Source organism: Homalodisca vitripennis, chromosome 1, assembly GCF_021130785.1.
Source record: "Homalodisca vitripennis isolate AUS2020 chromosome 1, UT_GWSS_2.1, whole genome shotgun sequence".
NCBI lineage: Eukaryota > Metazoa > Arthropoda > Insecta > Hemiptera > Cicadellidae > Homalodisca > Homalodisca vitripennis.
In genome coordinates this window covers 133,228,081-133,247,633 of record NC_060207.1, presented here as the reverse complement: position 1 = coordinate 133,247,633, position 19,553 = coordinate 133,228,081, and the positions used below count along the sequence as shown (strand labels likewise).

General features: G+C 31.6%; 1 protein-coding gene across 2 annotated transcripts; it reads left to right on the top strand.

The window, feature by feature from the left end:
* The first annotated feature begins 967 nt into the window (after nt 1–967).
* On the top strand, nt 968–19,171 carry LOC124371527 (ribonuclease P protein subunit p29). 2 transcript variants are annotated; one of them, XM_046829883.1, is made up of 5 exons: nt 968–1,196; nt 5,859–6,013; nt 10,289–10,500; nt 18,266–18,453; nt 18,983–19,171. In XM_046829883.1, the coding sequence occupies exons 1-5, from the start codon at nt 1,166–1,168 to the stop codon at nt 19,117–19,119; spliced, it is 723 nt and encodes a 240-aa protein (XP_046685839.1). In that variant the 5' UTR covers nt 968–1,165; the 3' UTR covers nt 19,120–19,171. The 2 variants fall into 2 exon arrangements, with proteins under 2 accessions (XP_046685839.1, XP_046685846.1); XM_046829890.1 differs by lacking the exon at nt 968–1,196 and adding an exon at nt 3,422–3,621.
* Nucleotides 19,172–19,553: the final 382 nt, after the last annotated feature.

Below are 19,553 nucleotides of genomic sequence, written 5' to 3'. Positions count from 1 at the left end.
GTCAGTGACAAAGGGTCATCATTACTGCAGGGAAGACTTGTACAATACGATGGCATGACACTCTGTTCCAGTAAAAAACCCAACAATAATTCTGTAACAATAATATTTTGTTAATAGTTGTAAACGGCATTTTAATAGCTTCAATTTCACAGTAAAATATTCCAAATCAAATCTCCTAGCTCTCGCATTGCGATTAGGAGATTCCAATGACAAGCTGGCTGTGTTATTGCATTATACTATGAAAGATGAAGTGGACTGTAACTAGATCGGAGATTGACTTGGAATGCTCGTATTATTAACCACGTTCGTGCCAGACTGTCCTCTGTATTTCGCCAAATACTGTCTTGCTCATGTTCTGATGAAAATATATTACGGGTTGATTTACTCACACCTTATACCTACAGTTTGGTGCTATAAGGGGACAGCTCAAATGGTCAGTCTGAAGGGTTTTTAAAATGTAAAAGCAAACGATTTGGATAATTGCACAGCAGAAGTTCAGTGAACCTTTCAAGGAAACCTACGAACATTTATCCTCGCACGAAGGGGTTCGTTATATCAACAAATTGCCAAAATTCGATAAAGAAAGCTGGAATTCCCAAGACGTTTAATCCCCGTTTAAAGCTTATTTACCGTCCCAAGTATTTTATAGTTGTGACGCATTATCGAATAAGACTGGGAGATCGCACAATTAGTAGACTGATAATCGACGATGAAAGTATGAATATTGTCAGGAATGAGTGGGTATGTTGTAATGGTGTTTTAATGCTTTACGTTTGCTAAGACAACAAATAATTCAAATGGTTGTCATATATTATGTAATGTATACGGGCATACGGCAGTAAAGAATTTTAGTTTGATTTGTGTGTTTTGGTGCATGTGTGTGAAGAGATATTTCCTTGAAGACGCTTTATTTTTGATCAAACTACTACAAAGCTACAAAGTAGATGAAAGTCGACTGGAAAAAAAAAACTATTCATAACATAACCTCTCACTCAGAGTCTTACTACACAGTACACTTTAGTTTGTGTTCGTCTGCTGTTAGTAGTAATAGTGGTTACAACAGGGGTTTCAGTATTGAACTGTTCTTCCCATCTAGTTGTAAACAAAACATAGAGTTAAGTAATAATATTGAAACATTATTAAAACTATCTTAAATAAGATAGAAATGGCATCGAATTTTGTGAAAGATAATAAAGGTAAAGACTGATTCTGTGATTAAGATAATTCACGCCTTATATAAAGTAAAACATTGCAAATTTTATGTAGATACTAGGTTATATTAGGTTAGAAATGATATATAATTAAATTGGCAAGCTCTTTATAATTTTTATATTCTTAGTTTTGCTCTGTTTAATGTATATACTAACACCACTTGACAAGTTTCTCAATTTTCCTGAATTTGTACAAATTTTCGTTGTTGGCTAACTACTGTTTCAAAAGTGGGTAGAGTATGATAAGCGGTCCCGGTTTTTTTTAGGCTAACTACTATTTAAAAAATGGGTAGAGTATGATAATTGGACCCGGTTTTTCATAACGAAATTATCAAACAAAGGTAGACTTTAATAAGCGGCCTACACTCCTTATTCGATTGTTATTATCAAATAGTTAGTTTGTTTTTATCCGAACGATAATTCAATATTACAATTTATTTAACTTATCTTATGATTACAACTTATTAGTTATTGTAATTTTAATGTAAAGATTAAAAAAAAGAAGTAACTAATATTCTGAGACTTTGAAAATGGCGATGAATATAAGGAAAATATGTAAGATATTTCGCACAAGTGACAAGATTTGTTTAAGTAGCTTCAACATATGGGTTTGGCTCCTAGTAACACATGGGAAGAATTCTTTCCTCCATTTCACACAAAAGTGGTTACTTATTGATATCAAGCTGGGCAAGTTATAAATACGAGTATTGTAAGGCTTCTTTGATATTTAAGTCAAGGCCATAGTTGGTTTGGTATGTTATTGTCAAATTTATGTATTTAAAATTATAATGTATGAGATTCTTCTTGTTACGGTAATTTATTATAATTCTTATTGTGTATGATTTTTACATACATCAAGTTGGGTAATATATTGAATTGTTCAATAATAGCAATCGAATAACAAATGTAGGCCGCTTAATAAAGTCTCTCCGAAAAAGATAGTTAACTTTAGAAAACTATACAGAATAACAACAAAAGATGATTTTTACAGTGTGTTTCTCAGTTTTAAGATGTTTGTTTTCTTTATTATTTAAATATTATGTTTCCTATCACCCATCTTAATTTTATTGTTTGATTAATAGGCTAGTTATGGTTCCTTTATTCTTTATGACATTATGTAATTGTTTAAACTATTTGTATTAATTTGAAGCATGTGACTTTAATTTAGTATTTAAGATATGTTGTTAGCAATTGATAGTTTTGTTATTCAATATATAAAGTATCAATGATTGTAATAAGCATTATAAAAAACAGGTCCACTTATTGTACTCTGCCCTCAAAATCAATATAGTATAACAAAGTGGTCAGACAACTGTGTTTATTTCTATTTGTAATACAATATCAATATGACTGGCATTCCTGGTGTATTACTGTAATCCAGCTGTTTGGTAGTTTCAAAACATTGATACTTGATGTGGATAGATTTTTATAAGTGGCATTCAGTTGTTATTGTAAAATTTTTCTAGTGTTTTTATCCAACAATTCTATATTCCAATTTATTTAACTTAAAAGATGACCAACTTATTAATAAATCATCTCGGGTAGGGTCCAATAAGCGGACCCGGTTTTTTATATCGAAGAATATAATCATCGATACCTAATATTCGCATATCAAATCATAGACTATCAATCGATATAAAAGTAATAACAATCATATGTTTAATTAAAATGTGAATTTAATGATAACAAATAATAAATGAACATAACCAAAATCAGGGAAACTCATAACTTTAACTAAATGAAACAGAACGAAAACGTTTTTACTAAAGTTGTGTCCACCATTACCTTCTTTTTTTGCATCTGAAGACGACCATGTTAGCTCCTCTGACAGTTACATTTGTTACCTTTCCACAAATATCACATAATGGATTCTTAGGTACTAACCCAACATCCTGAAGCCATAAAAAACATATTTTATCGTCTTTCAAAGCAATTTCGTGAAGCTTCCTAAGATTGACGGCCATTTTAATACACAATGTTACGTGAAATTTAAAATATTACCTTGTATTATTTGAAAGTGTTTACAGCTGTTCATATAGATTATTTAAGTTGTTAAAAATAATTCATCAGTATCGATTGATTATATCGATGGTTATGATTAAGTAATATCGTTTGCCAATTTCGATATAAAAAACCGGGTCCGCTTATTGGACCGTACCCATCATCTCTAATATTTCACGTAAACTATAAACAACAGAAAGTAACTAATTTTTGGAGAATTTAAAAATGGCGATAAATATGCAATTGAAAGTTCTTGGCGAGCGGTCGGAGAGGTTGAGGAGTGAAATATTGGTAGACTGTTGAGCAGACCATATTTGTGGTATTTTGTACTGCAGGGAGTGCGCTTGTCTTGGTAGAATCGTTTCCTCCATTTCATAAAAGCGGTTGCTCACTGCTATCTGGGTAATCTGTAAGTATTGTAAAGTATCTCCAATATGTAGATCTGAGTTAAAGTTGGTGTTATTTTTAATGCTATTGTTAAATTATACTTGTTTTTGTAATGTGTTATTCTTGTTAATCATTATAATTCTCATTGCCTACAATTATCATATAATATCAAAGTTGGGTAATATACCGAATTGGTAATAACAATCAAATAACTAGTTGCTTATTAAAGTCTCTCACTAAATATCTTTTTCTGTGACCGGGATCCGGATTTGACAGAGTACAATAAGTGGTTATGGTTTTTGTACAGCCTAGTATAATAATCGATACTTATACATTGAATAACATAACCATCAATGGATATCAAATACTAAATAACATTATATTAAAAATAATTAAAATAATGAATTACTAAGACATAATGCTACGAATAACAAAGTTGTCATAACCGCCAAACAAACAGTTAGGGAAGCTGATAGGAAAAATATCATAAAGAAATTAATAAATCGTATCAAAATAATCATTTTGACAAGATAAACAAAGTTTATCTTCTTACATGCTTTTTCATTTTAGTTTTCTAAATTTATTTATTATTTTTGTTTACATGAAGTCACATTTAAATCAGAAATTATGTTTACAGTTTGTTGAAAATCAGACGATTTATGTAGTGTTTGAATAATTAACATGTTTACTGTGGCAGACACCTTAAGGCGCAGAGGCAGTGTGGTCAGTCAGTATAGACCTGCAATCAATCAGTTGATTATTTTGAAGAGTGTAAATAAGCAATATAGTTTGTTAATAACGGTATAAAACTGGGTCTACTTATCGTACTCTACCCTCCGGCTTGACTACGTCTTGTCGATAGGTCTAGTTCAGCGCCTACTCAGGGAACTATGGGGCTTCCAGTAGTTCAATAAATGGAGTAGAGAGGTTTGGAAATAAACTCCTCTCTTACAAAGTCTTCTTATCTTGTTTGTAACAACATTCACAATGACTGCAAAGTGGTCGGCAAGAAATGGGACTACAGCCAAAATATGACTTTACTACCATGACGCCATTGTATTTCTCCATGAAATTACAAATAAAGAATTTTTGATTTGATTTGATTGTAGTCCCAAGATTGATGGTTAATTGTGTTATAGTCTGTGTTGGCTGTGTGAAGTCACACTAAATCCCTTTGTGGTCCAGCATCCTCAAGTGCACAGGATATCAGGTTTAATATTAGCACTGAAATTGGATAAACATTCAGTTTTTTCTGGGCACTGGAATTTACAGCAGACATTTTAATATCACAGTGCTGACTGTTGCTTAAGCCTAAGTAGGATTCAGCCTAAGGTTTCATAGATGACATAAGTTATGCCTAATCTGTCTGGAGAATAGTTTGTCTCCTTAACAAAGAAAGTTTTAAGGTTATATTCTTAGCCAGGATATACTATCAAGGATAGTATCTTTGTGCTGAAAATTGACTCTTAACACAAAACAGTTGTTTAAACTTTTAGAATCAAGCTTCTGTAATTCAAACTTAATGCTAGGAAAGATTTTACTTACAAAATCCAGTAAATCTGCTTCGCTGGTGTCTTCTTTCACCATGTCAAAATGAAGCTAGGCCTTTTGAATCCATTTATTTATCCATCCTTTCAACACAGGCCTATCGCACAATTATTTGACCTAGTGGTTGAGTTTTTTGAAAGGAGACAGTCCTTGAAGAGGTTTAGCCCATTAGGAAAGCTATCAGATTTATCTTGAGGCATTAAGCTTAATTCTCATATCTTTCTTCCTGTAACATTTTTGTTTCCAGTGAAATTTTCCCTTCACTGCTGGATCGACCAAACATTTGTTGAACTTACGCACTTTCATTTCATTAGTTAGGTTAGGAAGTTCACTGTTACTTAAAACAAACTGTGGATTATCAGAAAATGGTCTTCTTTCCTGCATAATATTTATAACTACCGAGTTTATAAACCTGTAGGAGTCTATACACATAGGTACATAGGACAGGACATAGGAAGAGTATATCTGTGTCGGTGGGCTTTCCTTGGTAGGGCAGCTGACCATTGTTTAGAATATGTTGGTGCACATGCGAGTCAAGTAGTGTAGATAATCTAGAAAAGCTTTTGTTATTTTTAACTGAAAACAGTGTGGTTGATAATGCATCTAAATACCCAGCTCTGTATTGTATTGTAGCAACTCGTATTTATGCACTTTTTCTAGTTCCTTGCAAATTTGTATTAATATATTAATACACACCTATGTTAATTTAAGGTGATAGGCTGACTGATCAACTTCCACATTACATAAAAGAGGAATCAATTGGGTTTAGAAAGAAAAGCAAAGAAGGCTCTGACATTATAACTGATATTATGGAAAAGTACTGTGCACCTGAACGTCATACTGACCTGAAGAAATCTCTCCATAAGGTACGTGAGGATGAGGATTAAGGAATCAATGTATGATTGAAATATAATTAGACCTAAATGAAAATTAGTCTTTTTTACAAATCCATATATTTCATTTCATAAAGATTTCATTATTTAATGGAGTATGTTTAGGATGTTTTAAAGAGTTCAAAATAAGTACAATATTTGCTTGGTGTGTTATATATTTGCACTAGAAGTGAACATTACTGACTGTTCAATGCCATGCTGCGTGAAATCATCATTTTAACAAAATTGTTATATAAGTATTCAGACAATCTAGAAGGGAAAATTAATTTTGTTCCAGAATCACTGTTTAGAATAATATAAATATTGTCAAACTCATCTATTATAAAACAATTTACATTTGAACTTCATGTGATGCATTTTGGGAGCTTCAGTAGCTGTGAACTACACAATAACAATTTAACTTTTAACTCATGTGACAAATAACTATATCGTGTCTGAATGGTTAGTATTGATGATTTTACTTTTGTAATGAAGCTATGGCATTTCTTAATGACACATTTGTTAAATATAATAATGTGTATATTTTGTTATTCTACGTTGCTATAACATTTTGAACTGCATTGTGTGTTCAAGTAATTTAATAACACATGTTTAACTTTTACGCTCATGAACATACAATTTTAAAGAAGCACTAGTAAATTTTATCCTTCAATAAATAAATAAATATTAAATATATATAGGTATGAATTATACCTAGTGTATGTTTTTCTGCCAAATAAGTGTAATTTCTTGTTTTTATCACAGTTATCACATACCAACAATCATAGTTGATTGTGTAGACCATGAAATTTTGTTAAATAAATTGGAGTATTATGGCATCAGAGGAGTTGCTCTCAATTGGTTTAGTAGCTTTCTGAGGGATCGTAGCCAGGTAGTAGAGATAGTTCAAAACAGTGCTGGTTCTGTCCATAAATATCTATCTCCTGCCCGCTATTTGGAGGCAGGCGTACCCCAAGGGTCAGTTTTAGGTCCAATACTATTTTTAATTTTTATAAACGACTTACCCAAGCAGTTCAATTTATGTGACAAATTAATTCTCTTTGCTGATGACACCACTAGTTTGATTAAATCTGACAATAAAACTGAACTATCTCAAAAATTATATGATAACATTAGTTTGATTTTTAACTGGCTTAAAGCTAACAAACTATCCTTAAATATTTCCAAAACATCCATACTTAATTTTCACTTTATTAGAAATTTTAGAGAACAACTTGAAATAACTTTTTACCAAAGTAAACTTACTTCTACAAAAAATTGTAAATTTCTTGGTGTTACTTTAGATGACAATCTTAGATGGGAAAATCACATCAGTCAGTTAAATGGGAAACTAAATTCAGCATGTTATGCTATTCGTAAAATTAGAGACTTGACTGACTTAAGAACAGCAAAAACTATTTATTTTGGCTATTTCGAATCTGTGTTGAGATATGGAATTGTTTCCTGGGGAAGTTCACCATTTATTGAACAGGTTTTCAAAACTCAAAAGAGAGCAATCCGAATTCTAGGAAATTTGAAATTTAATCAATCATGTAGAGGACATTTTTTTAATCTTCAAATTTTAACAGTAAGAAGTATTTACATAATGGAAGTTTTAACTCAAACATATAAAAGAATACAGTCCAATCCCTTTATCTCCCATCATAACTACACAACACGTAATAGTTATTCTCTACCTGTTCCTATACACAGAACAACCCATTTTAAAACATCTTTCTCTTACAATAGTCAGCATTTTTTTAACAAATTACCTTTAGCATGGAGAGAGATTCCTACATTAAAGGCTTTCAAAAAAACTATTAAAGAATACATGCTTCAAACTGAAATTTATACTTTTGACGATTTTCGTCCGAATTCACCAGAAAATAATTAAGATGTGAAATATCATACCACCTAGTATTAGCTATATGTTACTTGTGTTGTAGTTAGTATTTTTTTTAAATTGTTATTTAGTATTTAGTGTTATTATTTCTTGACGAGCCTTATAACATTGTAATGTTCTATTGGGCTAATAAATCATTTCATTTCATAAATCATTTCATTTCATTTCAAATCATTTCATTTCATTTCATTTCTAATCAATTAATTATTCAATAAGTATGATGTTCAGAAATAATTTTTGATTATGAAAACAATTCTCCTTTTCATATTTATTAGATGACATATCATTGAAATTTCAAAGGAAATATAAACTCTCCTCGTAGTTATATCTACTGGGTTAGGAGGATTTTTTAGCATTAACGCTAATTTTCTGAGATTAAAATAGAAATTTAATATGTATTATTGAAAATGTTACTGAAATTTACAAATACAAATTAAAATGAAACCAGAGTTAAAATCTGAAAAACATATATAATCTACATACTATATTTTTTGTTGTCATTTAGGACAAGTTAAAGTATTCAAATATTAGTAAATAGAAATTTGTGTATTAATTTATCCACTAATACTGAAGTATGAATCACCAACTAAAACAAGGCACCTACAATGTCATGAAGCAGAAATAAATACATTTTCACAGGAAAGTATTTTCAATTTACGAGTAACAAAACTTGCAAATCACTTACCAAAGTAGTGTAGTGGTTATGGTTCAAAAACAGAATTTAATATCTTTATATCTATCTTAAATAACCTTATTACACCTTAGCACACTTTATACCCTTATTTCTATTGTAGGGTTAAGGGAAATTTGACAGATATACTGAATTTATATCCAAAAGTCTTTTAGTTTTGCAAAATTAATTTTGATTGGTTATTCAGGAATAATCTCAAATGTTATTTTACTTTATTTTTGTATATTAAAAATATTTTAATAGGATGCATATTAATATTATCATTCTAACTCTACAGCCTAAAATAAGAGCTTAGAAGTTAAAAGCTTATAATAAGAGATTAGAAGTTTGACGCTTATAATAGATAAGAGGAGCTTTGGGATATGACATTGTTCTTGTGGGGTAAAGCTTTTTGGATGGTTGAATATAGAAACCATAGATGGTTTTCTTAGTATTTTATTACTAAGGAGCATAATGCTATCTCGTAGATACTAGATGTAATCAGTTCTCCGGTTAGTATAGAGTAGTGAAGTACGGTCTGTGTTAAATTTTTATTGTTGTCTTTAGTCCATTGATACTTATAGTTATAGCATTTTAATCAATTATATTGTATTCTATAAATGCAAGTAATTTTATTATTAACTTATTTGAAGATCTTGTTATTAATCTCATTCTTGTGCCATGTTTTATGTTACTCTTATTGCCATTTAAACATGAAAAGATGTATGTATACTAGTACACAAAATAGTTTTGAATATATGGGTATAAAAATGTATAATGTTTTACCAAATAATGTCAAGAAATTGCCGTACAATAAATTTAAGTAAGCAGTTAAGAGCTTCCAAGTCAAAAATTATTTATACGAGGCCTGTGAGTATTTTGATGTAATTAAAGAACTTTAATTGGAAAATATTCTAGCCTTAGTGATCTTTGACCATTGTTGTGCTGTACAGTCTTCAGCAATAAAAATCTTCAATCTTGAATCTATACTTATATCTTGCATTTTACCTAGTAATAGTATGTGTGCAAACCAATTGGTTTATTTTCATCTATTTTTCAAATATTTTAACACTATAAATGAATTTAATTTGCATATGCATTACCATGACTAAGAATGGATGTAGTAGATAAAATGAAGGCGATGACCCCAAAATATCTAGTATCATTGTGTTCTTTTTCCCTTGTTCATTGTGTCCCCAAATGTCATTTTTTTAATATTAAGGACAAAACAATAAAGTTATATTTGGTTCTTGTAAATCTTTGTACAATATTGACTAGATTTTTTTACTCTTGTGAATGTGTTACAATATTTAATTGACTCATTTTATGATTATTATTTATAGTATACCTTTAGTGTATTCAACACAGGTAACACAATCTGAAACGTCATTTAATCATATATTTATTTATCTCTACAAACTTATGCTATTTATTTAATCCTTGAATGATGTTATATTAAGTGAAGTATTTTATATACCACTGGTAAATGGAAAAGACTTTTAAACATAGAAAGAGGAGATTCACACTCTCTTGCATGAGTCAGCTTCTGCAGGGTCAGATTGCACCATCTGCCCACTCAACGCAAGTATGTTGTCAGGGTCGTCTCTGTGATCTCTCGGCACTCGTCGGAGCTATGTAATCATAGTACCACTTTATCAGTGTTTACATAAAATTGACTTTCTTTATTTTTTTTCAGTCTATGATCTTGGGTAAACACAAGGTGAAGCCTGATCTGAACATTGTTCCAAGAGCCAAGAAATCACATTTAAGTTTGCATGAGAAAAGAATCTTGGGCTTGTACAAACTTCCAAGAAAAGGACTGAAGTACCAGGAGTTTCTGGAGTTGCACAATCTCTGGAGACAGTACATGCTGGACAGCCTGGACCTCTCCCAAGTCCCCAACAAGAAGTAAAATTCTTTGTTTCAAGTTTTTTTTAGCAATAGAGAGTTTTATGAAAATAATAAGAATTTTTTTTAGACATTATCCATTATTTAGTGAAACAAAACTGGGTAACTAACCTAAATCTGAACACTTTCTAACTAACCTATGTAAATGTTAATGTTATTGGTTTTTATTTTAATTAACAATGGGGAATGTTTGAAACAAATCCTGTAGCCTTTATAGAAGTAAAATGTTACTTCAAAAGAAAATAAAAGAATAATTTTATCAAATAAGAAAATATACCAATCATATTAATTAGTCTCTGTAAACTGAACAATAACACTATATGTGAACACTTTTATATAAATAAACATTTTAAATTAAATTTGAATATGAATTTTAAAATAAGTAATTTAAAAACTTTTTGATAAATAAGCTCCTGAATATGATTTTATTTGGAAAATGTATCTCAGTTACTTTTAGTTAATTTTAGTAGAAGGACAATTTTTTTTCCTTTACAGAATGTAATGGAAATTTGTTTTAAAAACCCTGGAACGTATTGCAATGGGTTTGATTTATTTAATGATGGATTGGAGAGAAGCGGGTTGGTATACTTAACACATTTGGTGCTAAATTTTAAGAAATCATAAATTGACTGATTCAAATTCACATTGAACTTGTGTTGACTGATTTCCTTACATATGGGATTGGCCCACACATTATGTTCATGTAATGACATGATGTCTTATAATGCGTAAATGTGTTGGTTCCATTTAAATCCATTTTTTAAATTTGTAATCTGTAACCAACCTTTGAGAACTTAAGAAGTGTTTTATGGTCAAAGTAGTTTGTATGTCATTAGATTTTGTGTGTGTTTTATACAAAGTAGTAGTATTATCACTTGGAAACAATTAGAAACATTAGCAGTCACAATATTTTCAAACATTAAACTTTTTACAAATGGGCTTGTGTCATAATTTCACATTTATATCATTTTATATACTATAATATAAAATAATAATTACATTAAAAACTTGAATAGTGTTTTTTTTTGTCTAAAGATGAGTTATTGCGATCACTCAATACATAAGTTAAGACAAATAAAAATAGGAATGCTCTTAAGTGGTTTTTTCTGAAGTCGTAATGTATCTTCACTTCATATTATGTCATAAATTACTTTGTTCATGGTACAGATGACTTACATCTATTTCTGAGAAGCCAGACCATAAAGATACCATTTAATACAATTAAGTTTTAAGTTCTATAAATGGTTTACAATTCATTTCACATGCTTTACAGCATAAGAATAATTGCAAGAACAGCATTGAATGGATTAAGAGCCTTAACCATATCTAATGAAGTACCAAATGTGTTTCTTTATTATTTTCTAAATCCCTACAATACTACCTGTTTATTTTCTAATATTGAAAATAATGTTTACATTTTATGTTTTCTTTAAAATGAAATGTACTTGGCTCCATAAACAATTCAATTTGGTGAACTATGTTTGTTCAAATTGGACAGAAGACCTTAGGAAATGTTTATCAAATTGGATTGTGGTGGAGGAGATTGAACTTTTACAACAGTTCTGTTATTGTTCACTACAAATTGTAATAGCTTCCCTGATCTTGCATATGAAACAAAAATGTTAAGTTACCAATATTTACCAAAGTAATTCACCATACTATTATTGGCATGGATATGTCATAAAAATTGATCTGAGATAACATACAGCTATTATAAGGCTGGTATCCTGCTTAATGACATAAGAACTACTTCAAATCTTTACTCAGTACTTATTATTTGTGATTTTTGAAAAGTTATTACAAAGCTTTATTCAAGAACATTGGTTAAGTGTTTGATTGTAATCACTATAAGATATTTTTATCCACAACTGTTTTGTTGTAGGCTTTATTCACAACGGTTTTGCAGTTGAAAATAAAAATAAAATGGAATAAAATAATTTCCAAAGACAAAAAACCATTATTTACATTTGCTGGACAATCATGAACAGTACTTAACCCTCTAGCTGGTATGAAACGAATTTTCGTCGCCAAAGGCCCGTCCGATTTGGCAAGGACAAATATTTGTCGCCAAAGTAGACATATACAGTTATTGAAATTTTAGGCAATTAAGGTCATATAAATGATTTTTATTTGATATATTTTGGAAGAGCAATAACTATAGTACCGATTTACTGTTCTTACTTTGATTATTGTCTTCTTTGTTTACCGTAAAACATTGTTCTCTTTGGACAGCTGACGTGAACGTAGTACAAGTCAACCACATTGTTGTGAAACTGTAAAATAAGTACCGGGTTTTTTGTTTGAGGTTATGAATCCAATAGTATTTGTGGAAATTGTATTTTATAGTGTTTTAGTGTTGTTATTATTGTTTTTTTTTAGCTTTTTTACGCTATAGTTTTAGTTGTTCAGTATGGGTGAAAACTTTAGAGACTGATCAAATGATCTTGGAGAGCTCGCAGGGCGGGATCTAGTGACAAAAATGAAACTTTGTATATATTGTACATATGTAAATAAGATAAGATTAAAATTTATAATTTTATTTTATTTTTGTTTTATCTGTCATACTTCTATAAGTATAAATGCAGTCATGAGATTATGTTTACCCACAAACAATAATATTCATTTAGAAATCTACGCATTTTTGAAAAAAAAGTAAATACGCGTGCTTTTTCATACATAGCCCTGTAACACATACGTTTTCAAATAAAATTTACAATAATTATATATTTTTGGAATCAGGACAAAATTTTGAATAAGTTATACATTTACAGTTTTGATGTAAAGCTTATTGCTAAGCAGTTACACAACGGATATTTACAAAAATAATGTCCAAAAAACATTTTTCTTACATTTTGTAAAAAAAAAAAACAAAACTATATTTCCATGGAAACAATAAGATATTGTTATTATAATGCTCTCCATATAGTTTTGAATACATTGACATATAATAGTTTATATTTGGAGTAACAGTTATGAAATGTGATACATTATAAGAAACATGTGCGAGGCTGTTAAAATAGAGCCGCCAGTACAGAGTGACACCATTGCCAGTTCTAGGGTTAAACTGGCATAATAACATAAGATATAATAACAATAAATGTAAACAAATAAATAGAGCAATAACAAATTAACCCTTTGAGTGCCACAGCGTCGTTAATTTTGACGTTTCGTATTTCGATAATATTTTATATAGTACAAGATTATTTTGGCCAAATAATCAGACGGCTGTATTCAATAGGTTCCAAACTATCAATAAATACGAGTTTTATGTTGTTTCTCTACTATTTTATCTGTGAAACTTATGTTGTTTGGGTACTTATCAAGAAGCCACTATTTTTGGACGAGTTTTCCTTATCGGGGAAAAAATAAATTACAGTATTAAAAACAACTGACTTTATTTAATCTATTTTGGAATTTACAAGTTATTACGACAATCAATTAAATCAAAAACTATAAGAACGTTTCATTATTCGAAAATGTCAGGTCATTCGTGTGTCTATTTGGAGACGATTTGGAGATACGAAGTATGACTCATCGAGTATTTTTCGATTCATTATGGAAGAAGGAACGTATAATGAAGGAAGCAACGTTTAATTTGATCTGTGATAAGGAAAACTCGTCCAAAAATAGTGGGCTGTGATAAGTACCTGTACGATGATTCTGTCTTCCAGTCACGCGACGTAGCGGACGGGTACCGTGTTGCGTAACGGCCTTTCTTGTTGTTTATTTGCCGATAAACATGCATTTGAGTAAATACAAAATAAAATAGTAACTTATGCAGTATTTTACTGTATTTCTTTACAAAAGTTATGTATGATTTGAGTTGTGTTCAAGCGAAAAACGTGAATTTTTCAGTGTAAATATTATTAGGGTTATTATTTAGTAAATATAAACTTTTATATAAATATGTTAGCAAGTATTTGTTTCTAAATGTACTAATCATATTTATTTGTGTTGTATTAATGTTTTATTAGATTTATTGCAAAACTACATCATTACTAAGTAATTTCTAAACTCTGACAAATGAAGTACAGTTTATAAAATGTTGGTACCGTACCGGGCAGCATTTTGTTAATACATATAATGCCATGTTTTAAAAATTCTAGAATAAGATATTATACATGGGTTTTATTTAGAATCATATGGCCTTTATCATGGTATAAAGAAGAAAAATCTTAAAAATACTGTATACACACAAATTAGGTTTAAACTTAACTTTTTATACAAAAGTAAAAATCTTTTTTCATAAATACTAAAATTTTTTATATTTTTGTAAATCAAATTTTATTTGTAACGATATGTATCATATTCTGCATTTAATAAGAAAAAAAACAACAACAAAATGATGGAAATCTGTTTGGTAGTTATTTTACAACAGCATTTTTCCCAAAAGCTTACAAATATGCGAAAAACAGCGTGGTACTTTATGCATATGCCTTCGGAAAATACCCGTCGCACTCAAAGGGTTAAACAATAAGTTAATGGTAATTTTAATAAATAGGTTTAATAAATAATATTAGCACAGATGACAGTCAAAGGAGAAAAGAGATAATAAGCAAGATTATAGGATATTACAATTCAGCAAGATATCTTGATGATTTTTTCCTGATAAGATATGAGCTATCATGGAAAGAATCAATCTCTTCACAGACCTGGATCACAACAATATTGCTAAGGGACTGTAATATTCATAGGCTCTAGGAAAGAGCCGTATTCCAAAGATGTGCTGTGCTCGGGTCTGCAAAGGAACACTGATGTCGATTTCGCAGAGGAGCTCAGAGCAATAAAGTGTACCGATCCAAATTTATTGTAGGAGTACCGATCAAAATTTGTTGTAGTAGTACATCAGACACAGACCTTTACATTTGCAGATTTAATAGCTGCAATAAAAGCCTATTGACCATAACTTCTCGATATGAATGTCACTGCCGAACACCAACTATTCTCAAGAACTTCCTTTGGACAGCCTCTACTCTAAATATTTGACCGGTCAGGTAGGGTGACTCAAATAGGGCTGGACAGAGAGCAGAATTGCAGATCTTGAGATAAATACCAGTACCTATTAATTTACTCTTCTGCAAACTAAGTCGATATGTGTTTAAAAATTGAAGTGGTTGTCAAAAGTAACACTGAGTATGATATTGCTAACTTGTTAGAGAGGCTGTCCATCTAAGTTATACTGAAAAGGAATTGGAAATCTTTGTTTTGTAGAATGAGATAGCTGAGCACTTGCTGATTTTGAGACACATTTTGTTTGTGCATCACCATTTCGTAACAGAGTCTAGGCTTGCCTGCAATCGGGCTTGGTCTTGTGCTGAGGATACTTTAAAAAAAAATGTTGACATCATATGCAGATATTATGATATATATTTGCTTGTGGGTCTTTCAAAGTGTCATTAACAAAGAAGTTAAATAGATAACAGCCAATCTGTGAACCCTGAGGCACTTTGAATAAATTCTTCAGAACAGGAGAAAGGCAATTTTACTCTCAAGCAGCGACGTACAAGAAATCCATAAAATCAGTTGAAGAGTGGGTTAGCAATTCCATACCATACAGCTTCAAAATCAATAAGCCACGATCACTGATCATCACAGCCTATCGAAGGCTTTTGCAAAGTCAAAGTACATACAGTATCTACTGGCTTTCCCTCTCTGAATGCTTGAAGAATAAATTCTTGGAACACAACAAGATTTGACAAGTTAGCTCTATTAATGGCAAACCCATGCTGCCGAGGATTAATGAGATGACTAAAGAAGGTTTTTAAAAGACCAAGCACTAAATTTTCGAATTATTTTCCAATAGCAGATAGAATCGTATTTGGTCAAAAGTTCTTCATATTGCTAGAACAGCCACTCTTGGGTATAGGAACAACAAACCTAGCTTTGAGCCCTTCCGGGAGTGTTCCCTTGAGCAATGATTTATTAAAGGTTGCTCTCAGGGGTTGAGCTAGAATTAAGCTGCTGTGTTTGAATACAGTAGGAGAGATGTCGTCAGGTCCTTGCCCTTTTGAGGTATTTAGGTGTTTTAATTTGCTTATAACCTCTTCCTCCGTAAACTGAATGCATGTGATCATTCTTGGAGTGGTAAAATTGTATGTTAATATTTAGTTACGCATGAGCTACAAACAACTTTCCAACTCTATTTAACCCAGTAGTGTCAATTTAATAGTAAAGTTCTTAAAAGTATTTATTTTAAAATTGTTTTACACAGATAGTTTTTTGTAAATAATGTGTAGTATAGTGTAACACTGAAGTTGACATTTGACAAATCTCATGCTGTAATTTGCTTTAGTTTCGTGAGTAATATACGAGGGGGTACCCAAAAGTAACCGGAATTGTATTGCTGGCAGCCGGCAGCGTGTAGTACACATTCCTGCCGCTAGGCGTGTGTCGCCAACCCATTGCGAGCTCAGTGACCCCAGTTCCGTTGTCCTAGTGCATTCTGTTCGTTCGTAGTGACTGTTTTCGCTAACCCTGTTTTGTTCTTGTTTCGTTTTTTGTCATGGCAAGTTTAAGTGAACAACGTGCAGCTGTGACATTTTGTTTTTTTACTTGGTAAAAATGCTGCAGAAACTATTTTAATGTTGAATACAGCTTACAAAGATGATGCTATGGGGAAAACTCAGGTCTACGAGTGGTTCGCTCGATTTAAAAATGGCGACATGTCGATTGAAGACAAACCTCGTTCTGGACGTCCATCAACCTCTCGAACGGACGAAAATGTTGAGAAAATTCGTGAACTTGTGCTCATTGACCGTCGACAGACAATATTGAGGAACTATCAGAGAGTAGTGGGTTAACTTTGAGCTCGGTTCAGCGAATTTTAACAGGAGATTTAGGACTGAAAAGGGTTGCTGCCAAATTTGTTCCTCGACTTTTGACTCACCATCAAAAGGCACATCGAGTTGAAACTTGCCGCCTTCTGAAAAAAACATCTCGAAAATGATCCCGATTTTCTGGAAAAGGTAATTACTGGTGATGAGTCATGGTGCTATGGTTATGACCCAGAAACGAAGCAACAGTCAAGCCAATGGAAGTCGCCATCTTCACCTCGTCCAAAAAAATGTCGGCAAGTCAAATCAAACATCAAAACCATGTTGATTTGCTTTTTTGATGCTAAAGGCATTGTTCATTCTGAGTTTGTTCCTCCAGGTCAGACTGTCAACCAAACATTTTATTTGGAGATTTTAAGAAGATTGCGCAACAGTGTTCGCCAGAAAAGACCCGATTTGTGGCAGACTGGAGACTGGTTCTTCCACCACGACAACGCACCGGCACACACAGCCATCTGAGTTAGGCAGTTTTTAGCCAAAAACGGCATGGTTCCGCTGCCCCACGCACCTTACTCGCCTGACCTCGCTCCATGCGACTTTTTTTTATTTCCATACATGAAAAGAGGCTTGAAAGGTCAACGATTTGACAGCGTTGAAGAGGTTAAGAAAAAAACGAAGCTCGAGCTTGCAGCCATTTCTAAAGATGACTACAAAAAATGTTTTGATCAATGGAAATACCGTTGGGACAAGTGTATTAGTTGTAATGGAGATTATTTTGAAAGAGATAAGGTCGTATTGTAAAAAATTTGATAATATATAATTTTTATAAAATATAATTCCGGTTTTTTTTTGGGTACCCCCCTCGTATATCATAATGTAAGTCTAGTACAAAGTACTATTGCAATATTTTATGCAGTGAGATCTCTCATATCAAACTTGATTTGAGTTTATTGAGGAAAGTTTGTAATGTGAAAATGGTATTTGTGGTGTAGAGGAGAAGTGGAGATGGAGAACAGTCAGAGGGAGACAATATGCAGGCAACTGTGCAAGATGGATTACCATGGGGCCATGCTGACTGTTGTGCGGTCCAAGTGTCCTTCTCATATCGGGGCACAAGGCATCGTCGTGATGGACACCAAGAACACCTTTAAGCTGCTTGGTCAGGATAATATCGTTCGAAGTGAGTTAATTTGTTAACTTTGTTAAGGTAATCCTTAAACTAGTAAGGATACTTAAACTCACTGTAACAATTATTTCTGAACTCATTTTGTAAAACGTTTTCTCAAAGTTACATTCTTGAGCATGCCCCTCAATTATTAACACATTTTGCATATCATTTTAAAATTCAAACTGTCTTAAGATATGTTTGAATAATTAATTTCGAATGTAATTTTACTTTCTCCCCCATAAGAATATAGGAGGAAGTAATGTAATGGTAAAAACAATTTTCATTGTGGTTTTCAGTGCATCTGTTTATTTTGGATGCCTCAAGCCAAATAAATTTTAATAGAAAACATGTGTAGACAGCCTTTATTCTGGTCTATGCATGGAGCATTGTGCAGGCCTCCCCACCCTTCCATTGTCAAGAGAAGGGCTTCAGAAACTGTGTAAACATTTGTTGATTGTGTTGAAAAAGGTGACTCAGATTCTAAGCTCTACCAAAAATCAATAAAATGATTAGTGACTTTAATTTCCATTTGTTGTTCCAGCCATCCCAAAAGATACAAGTGTGTTCCAGATCCAAGTGGACAGGTTCCAGCTGACTATGTTTGGCAAGTACCTGTGTGGCAAGCCTGCTGAACGGACCACAAAAAAATTTCGTAAACATTTAGTGCCAGATCTGTAAATTTGTACTTTATTAAATTTTAAATAAATTGTTGTTAGACATTTTTAAATTAGTTAAATTAACTAACCTGTGGTGGTGAATTCATAACCTTAACATTTTATCGATTTTATTGTTTTGAAATTTCAAGAACATTTAAGTAAATTTACTTGGTCATCAGTAAATAGTATAACAATAGGTCATTTTACCTTTTGAATATAACACATTTTGAAACATGCTATTAGAAATAGCTTTAAATGTATGAATCTCTCTCTGAAGTACAATAGGCTAATTGCAAGTTCTGCACGGATATTAAGTTGTCTTTAGTGATTGAACAGTCAATATTCTAATTAGGCCGAGAAAATTTCTGCCTGTGTTTTAAACAAGACTGGTTCACTTCCATTAATCCATTTCTTATATTTCTTCTATTGTGAACTATTTAAGATACATATTTATTT

Coding starts and splice junctions, on each gene's coding strand:
- LOC124371527 (XM_046829883.1), top strand. CDS start 1,166: ATGGCATCGAATTTTGTGAAAGATAATAAAG. Junction 6,014..10,288: donor TGAAGAAATCTCTCCATAAG/GTACGTGAGGAT, acceptor ATTTTTTTTCAG/TCTATGATCTTGGGTAAACA. Junction 18,454..18,982: donor TCAGGATAATATCGTTCGAA/GTGAGTTAATTT, acceptor TTGTTGTTCCAG/CCATCCCAAAAGATACAAGT.